The sequence below is a fragment of the Anticarsia gemmatalis genome, chromosome 24 (assembly GCF_050436995.1).
Source record: "Anticarsia gemmatalis isolate Benzon Research Colony breed Stoneville strain chromosome 24, ilAntGemm2 primary, whole genome shotgun sequence".
In the NCBI taxonomy this organism is placed as follows: Eukaryota; Metazoa; Arthropoda; class Insecta; order Lepidoptera; family Erebidae; genus Anticarsia; species Anticarsia gemmatalis.
The window spans coordinates 4,470,806-4,477,309 of record NC_134768.1 but is presented as its reverse complement, the minus strand read 5'-3'; the positions used below and the strand labels follow the sequence as shown (position 1 = coordinate 4,477,309).

Here is a 6,504-nt window from a genome sequence, read left to right as displayed (position 1 = left end):
ACGATAAATTAAATAATTTAAGTAATTATGCACAAATTCAATTAAACCAATCGGAAAATTGCAATATCTGGAAATCAAGTTAATATCCATTAAGGTGATAATATGATAACATTATCACTTATCATATGAAAAGCGGTATTGTCGATACATTATCTTATCATAGATGAAATTATGGTAAATAGAAGGCAAGTATATGAAACAGTGCAGTGTGTTATTTAGTCTGTATTGTACCGCGCGTGTTATCGTTTAAAGTGCAATTCAAACAGGCTTATCAACTAAGCAGGTAAGGCGGCCATTAATTTATGCATTACTACTTTTTTACATACAGTTTATATGTAGATGATAATGATTTGAAAACAGTCAGTTTCTAAATATCATGTACGCAAGAGATAAATATGTAAAAAGAAAGTGATCTTGACAATGTGCTACTTAAAAAGATGTGATAAGACCCAAGTTTGTGTTTATCAATAGACGTTATTACTAGGAAAATTTTGTATTTTTATCCTTATTCAAAATTAATATTATGAAGGTACGTAAGGCTAATTATTTATTTCGTGTGTGAAAATATTTTCCTAATAATCTGAGTAAACTTTGCATTATAACTTATGTTTCCTGTTACGCTTTTACGCACAAACGTCTACCGATTTGGAAAGAATTAGACGGTATCCATAAATTATAAGATTTTTTTCTATAATACGCCCATGCCTGCCTAGACAGAAGACTCAGGCTAGGGTAAAAAAAAAACAAATATATTCAGACAGGCAATCTAATTTCAGCTTAACAAACTCACAGTAGATTTGAGAGAGCGAGATGGCGAAGTTCTTCAAGTCTATCTTCCACACCACAGACAGAAGAAAGAGTACGTTCGAAGGGGAAGGGGAAGAGGAGGTGAAGGCAGACACCCCTCCCATGGATGGAAGGAGACAACTGTCTATCTCGCGGTCTGGACGCATGAGACAGGCGAACAAGAAGAGACACTCACTCACTTTGGAGTTGTATGGAGAAGTAAGTACTTGTACTTTCTATCTATCGTCTTCTATCTAGTTGACAACTATTTGAAAGCCACTATGCTGTACTTTGCTTTCTCCCTTAGATAATAGTTAACACGTTACGCCAAAGCAGCAATGTACTGAATAGTGATCATCAATTTGACGTAAGCTGTCAACTGAGATACGTGATAAGCCCGCAGCCCGTTTCCACCCACTGTTGAGTAAAGGCCTCCCCCTCAGTACACCACTTTATATTGTCCCGCGCTTGTCTCATCCATTGCAGCCCTACACATTTCGTCAAATTCACGATGTCGTCCGACCATCTAGTTGGGGGCTTCTTTATGACCTTCACCTATACTTAAGTTCTTAGATACCTATTTCAGCAGTCACTCTCTATAAGTATTTTTTGTCTTTACAAGTTCTTTCTTGGGCGACATTTGTACCAGTTTCGTATTGTGCTTAAGTCGGTTATATGGCAAAGCAATTATTTTCTCGATGCTCTATCCATGCAGACATTTTGAGCCTTTATACGATCACGCCTGTTTTATACCAGAAGGGCTAGAAAAAGGTGTTCAAAACTACCTTTATATACATTAACCAATAGCCAAAGCTAATAGAAGATTTGTCCATAGATCCTAATGTCTCAGACATGACTCTTTATGACACCAGTACTCATTCGGAGAGTCTTAGCTTCAAAAGACGTTGACTCCGATTCTCCTTCTAGATGCAAATGGCCGATTACCAAACGCTTAGTACGTTTATGTAATTAAGTGCTCTTGCCGTTACGTTAGATATTATAATTAAGCCCCGTCTAGCTTGTATTGTTGCACTAGACTCGAGTGTTTTGACAACAGTCTTAGGAACCACTCGATATGTTATCTGTACATTATGTTATGAGCTACTAACAAAACTCTATAACTGATACAACTGTGGCGCCTGTAATAAATAGGTAGGTATAATAGGTACATATTAGAATGGTTATGTAAATAAAACTTTCGTAAGAAATTGATACTCATTGCCTAATGCCATTGATACCTTGGTAAATCCATATTTACAAGAATGGATATTCAAAGAAACAATTATTTTAGAGTTAAAATTTCTTAATTTTCTTTGCGGCTTTGTAGCCGTTTTAAAAGCACTAAGTATGACTATAACAGAAATTAAATTAAATCAGGAGAAGAAATAACTCGGCTGCTAGCAAATTCAAATACCACATGTCAAATCAGAAAAACCCAATTCATAACTCATTGCGGAAACTCAACAATAATCTAATTTGATAATCTGCAGTCGCTATGTGTTGCTGCCAGTAGATCGTCGAGGTAATTTTCGAAATAGATACAGATAGGTACTACACACCTTATTAGCAACGTAAAAACGCTTAAAATAACTATTGATAAATATCGCTATCATAACGTGATGGTATCCGTTTGTCCGCGGCTTCTTTGTTGTACTACGAATTTGTTTACATCATTATTCATAAAAAATAAATATCATTTGCGTAATAAAACGATAAAATTTGCATTTCGTAGAACCATTATCGTTGCAGTTTTAATAACAGCGGCTTGATAAATTAATAAACGTGATAAATATCACAAAATCAAGATTATTCAGGTATTCTAGGACTTAGGTACTTAGTATTATGCAATGTTATCGTTTATCTCATCTACCATCTAATTCTTCGTGTTAAATAATTTCAGCTCCCAAGTAGAAAATATCGGCTCCTAAGCGAATTATACAATATCAATGCCGTATATACAATACAATACAGAATTAAGATAACATCTTTACACCTGTTACATGCGTGAAATAGTTACTAGTTGAATACAAAGCCCACTCGCACGTTTCGTGATAAGATTTTCACGTCTAATGTTAAAACTATACCCACATCTACATAGGTAGTGCAAGATATCACGTCATCTTTAGAAAGTAATAGAACAAACAAACGCGTATTGCTTAGTTTATTTGATAGGTTGACTGACAGATAATGGTAGTCGCATTTCTAGCATATTATTATGTAGGTGGAATGTAGATTAATCTCGCAGACGTGGTGCAAACGGGGTGGGTAGGTAACTGTTAGGAGATTGATTATGATTTGTTTAACTTCTCGACTCATAATAGGTGTGATAGCCACAACAAATGTCTCTGGCAAAATGCATATCTAAGATAGATACCTAACTATCATTGTGGTTTCTGTGGTCTGTAAGTAGATAATAAATAGTACCTACAGGTGCAACATAATGCAAATTATATAGGTATAATTTTATTTCAACGGATTATTATAGATATATAATTTAAACGGATTCCTAATTCCTATACATTCTTTTTCAGACTATACACATTGATGCAGTAGAAAAGCCCAAGTCTGTGGAATACCACGTACATAGTCCAGTGAGCCCTACCGCTCCTGCAAATTTTGACAAAGACAACAGACTGGACGACGATTCAGACATAGAAATCATTCAGAAAGACATCGACAACCCTTTTCAAGTAAGTCTGGAGAATAAACTAAAAGCTTTGGAAAATGGCGCCAAATCACCCGAAGAAGAAATAGACAACGCGTTCGAAATCATCGACAAGTCATAGCAAAGTGCGGGCTACTTGATACCAGTGAATGATTTTAGTTTTAATCAAGTGTGTAATGTGTTGTTAGGCTAAAAGTGTGTTTTAATTGGGTTCCTTAATTAAAAAGGTGGAAATAAACCAAAGTGAAGTGTAGGGATTCCACAGGGTAACTAAGCAACTGTTCGGCTGAATTAATAAAATAATGAAATCAGGGTGATTATGATTTAAAAAAAGAAATGAGCAGGCAAAAGGGGCAGTTCTTAGGATGACCAGATTACCTGCCAGTTGCCACCATTGGCTACTCCCGGAAAGCTTATGATATCGTGTAGGTACCTAATGTTTCTGACATATTATTATATTATAGATTTTAAGGTGGAGGAACTACTTAACTGGAAAAAACTGTTCACTAACCTGTATTGATTAAAGTTATAGATAATGATTATGTTAATGTACCTACCTAATTCGCTAATTTGGTGTCCTCATCCATGTGAACATAACGAATTACGAACTTAGTAATCTGATAATTAATTGGATACACCGTTTATTTTATAACACTGATTTTAACTATATTTTTGTCCTTGATATTAAGAGATATTTAATGTTATAATTACCTTTTCTTGTTAAAACGTTTATCTTAAAATCTTGAGATTGATTTATAAGATTAGTATAAACGTAGATGCGTTTAGTCGTTAGCCATAAAATATTATTAAAAAAGTCTAATGAAAACGCGTTTGCTGACAATTAAATAAAAAAAAAATAAGAAAAGTGTTCTAGCTGAACACTTTTTTTATGTTTTTTATTTTAGTATTTTGTTTTTATAAATCTCTCTACTTTATAAATTGGTGACTCCATTGAGCCATTATTTTCACAATTGGGTCACCGACGCAAATACAATCGTAATAATCATAAAAAGTATTAATGTATTTTAAATAATCATTATACAATAATATCGTTGCAATAAAGTGTGTGCGTGTCAAAGATAATAAAGTTGAGCACTCGAGTAGCTAAGTGCCTACTGAACGAGATATCCCAAGTGTGTAATGTAATTGTGATTATTATGTAAATTTATAATATTTGTAATTTGTAATAAATTTTGCATGAAATTAAAGACTGATTGTTGAAGTTAGGAGTTTATTTTTTATTGTAACCTTTGATATATTTTAACTGGTACATATTCTTTTGTGTGACGAATTATCTGTATTATCAAACTGAAAAATCGCAAAATGCGTGTTTGCTATAGGTAAAAAAAAAACTTACAAACTTTAGTTGTACTAAATACGCACCTAAGTAGTGAAGAAAAATGTAGTTCATAGGTGGTAACATAGGTCGCAATGTTCATGCAAATTAAATCATCGTTAGCTGATCGTACTTCAGTCTGAGACTGATAATAATCTAGCCAGACATAATTATCCACTTGATAGACTAAAATTAGCCATTACTAGCCATACACTTGCCAACATAAAGTAAATTCTAGAATTATTTATCAATACAATCTGTAATCAAAAAGTTTGTGACTTTTTACAATAGCGTATTGTAGATTAGTGCAATCAATTTGTTATCAAACGCGTGGTTTGATGCACGATATATGCAACAATAATAATTAAGGTACAGCGAACAATGGTCGGCATTGTGTTGATAGCGTATCTAGTAGACGATCCAAATGATTCGATTTGAACTTAATGTAAAACGCATTTGTTCTTTATTGCAATGTCATTGATGTAACAAAAGTTGATAACCTGAATATTCCAAGATTACAGATTTTTTCGTTTTGAGATCAAGGTTTAAACAAAAGTTTTATTGCACACGATAAAAAACTAAAGCCCATGCTTATTCGACCATGATTTTGGTGCCCGTATAGTATACTCTAAAGTGCGAACGTATACGTGCGCGTACATATACGAGTTTTGAAGGGCCCTACAAAGCTTGCTTTGTCGTGAAGATAGCTAGTCTGCTGCTGTTTGAAGCGTCGTCGTTTATATTGATTGTATATTAAGGTAGGGCTGGTCACATTACAAGCAAGCACCTAATTGAGAGCGGCTAATGGTAGTCCAACGACGAATTACCTGGTGCGGCATTTTGAATGATGATGTTATGATTGCGGCTTTGCATCCATATCAAGTTTATATCCACAATATAAAAACGGCACGATACAAGTTCATATGCACCGAATTCCGCGAATACTCTAAACAAATTAAAACTTTTACCTACCTACTTATTACTCATACATACCTAAACAAAAGAAGGTAAGCAACACGTGCAGTAACAAAATTGAGTACGAACTACAAAGAACATTAGCGCGGGCGCCATGACATGCCTTCTAGACCTGTCCCAGATCAGCTATCCCAGATTATCTTAGATACACATCACCACGGCTAATATAAAGGGCAGCTTTCTGATTCAATAACGATAAACTATCTTTTATCGGCAAGTAATTATAATATTATCTATCAATCGTGACGATAACGCTAAATGGATCGTCGCTTGTTTGTCGATGCAAATGCATGCAATTTAATAAATAAGGTTATCATGTCGTAATAAACTAGTCCCAAAAATTAAGGGATATAAAAAAAGAATCCAAATTTTTGGGTGATTTTCAACAAGCTGTAACTCCAAGGAAAATGGTCGTACAGAAAAAATAAAAAAAACAAATTGTAGCTTCAAGTGTCTAATTTTTAGATATGACCATGAAATTTTTTTGTCATGGCCAGGTCTGGAGAAATCCAACGAAAACTACCAAAAAAAAATTTTTCAAAATTTTTTCCCTTCTAAAAAAAGGTCCACGGGCTTCAAAATTTTTTTTTTGATTCTTTCGTTCTAAATTTCTTTTAGAAAATTTAATCCTCTTTAATTTGCCGTATTCAAAAAGCCTGTACGACGATTTGCCACGGAGTTATCGTCAATCAAAGCAAAAAAGTTATTTTTGACTTTGATATTCAATAACTCCGGAAATAAT

The 6,504-nt window shown here is 34.0% G+C and overlaps 1 protein-coding gene across 2 annotated transcripts; it reads left to right on the top strand.

Moving 5' to 3' along the window:
• The first annotated feature begins 165 nt into the window (after positions 1–165).
• Positions 166–4,668, top strand: LOC142983528 (uncharacterized). 2 transcript variants are annotated; one of them, XM_076130454.1, is made up of 3 exons: positions 166–283; positions 777–1,005; positions 3,318–4,668. In XM_076130454.1, exons 2-3 carry the CDS (start codon positions 811–813, stop codon positions 3,570–3,572), a joined length of 450 nt encoding a protein of 149 aa, XP_075986569.1. In that variant the 5' UTR covers positions 166–283; positions 777–810; the 3' UTR covers positions 3,573–4,668. The 2 variants fall into 2 exon arrangements, with proteins under 2 accessions (XP_075986569.1, XP_075986570.1); XM_076130455.1 differs by having other exon boundaries at positions 196–283; positions 793–1,005.
• The last annotated feature ends 1,836 nt before the right edge of the window (positions 4,669–6,504 follow it).

What these genes read in the sequence shown, in the direction of transcription:
- LOC142983528 (XM_076130454.1), top strand. Translation starts at nt 811, where the DNA reads ATGGCGAAGTTCTTCAAGTCTATCTTCCACACCACAGACAGAAGAAAG. An exon ending in CTTTGGAGTTGTATGGAGAA is followed by an intron (nt 1,006 to 3,317) that starts GTAAGTACTTGT and finishes ATTCTTTTTCAG; the next exon opens with ACTATACACATTGATGCAGT.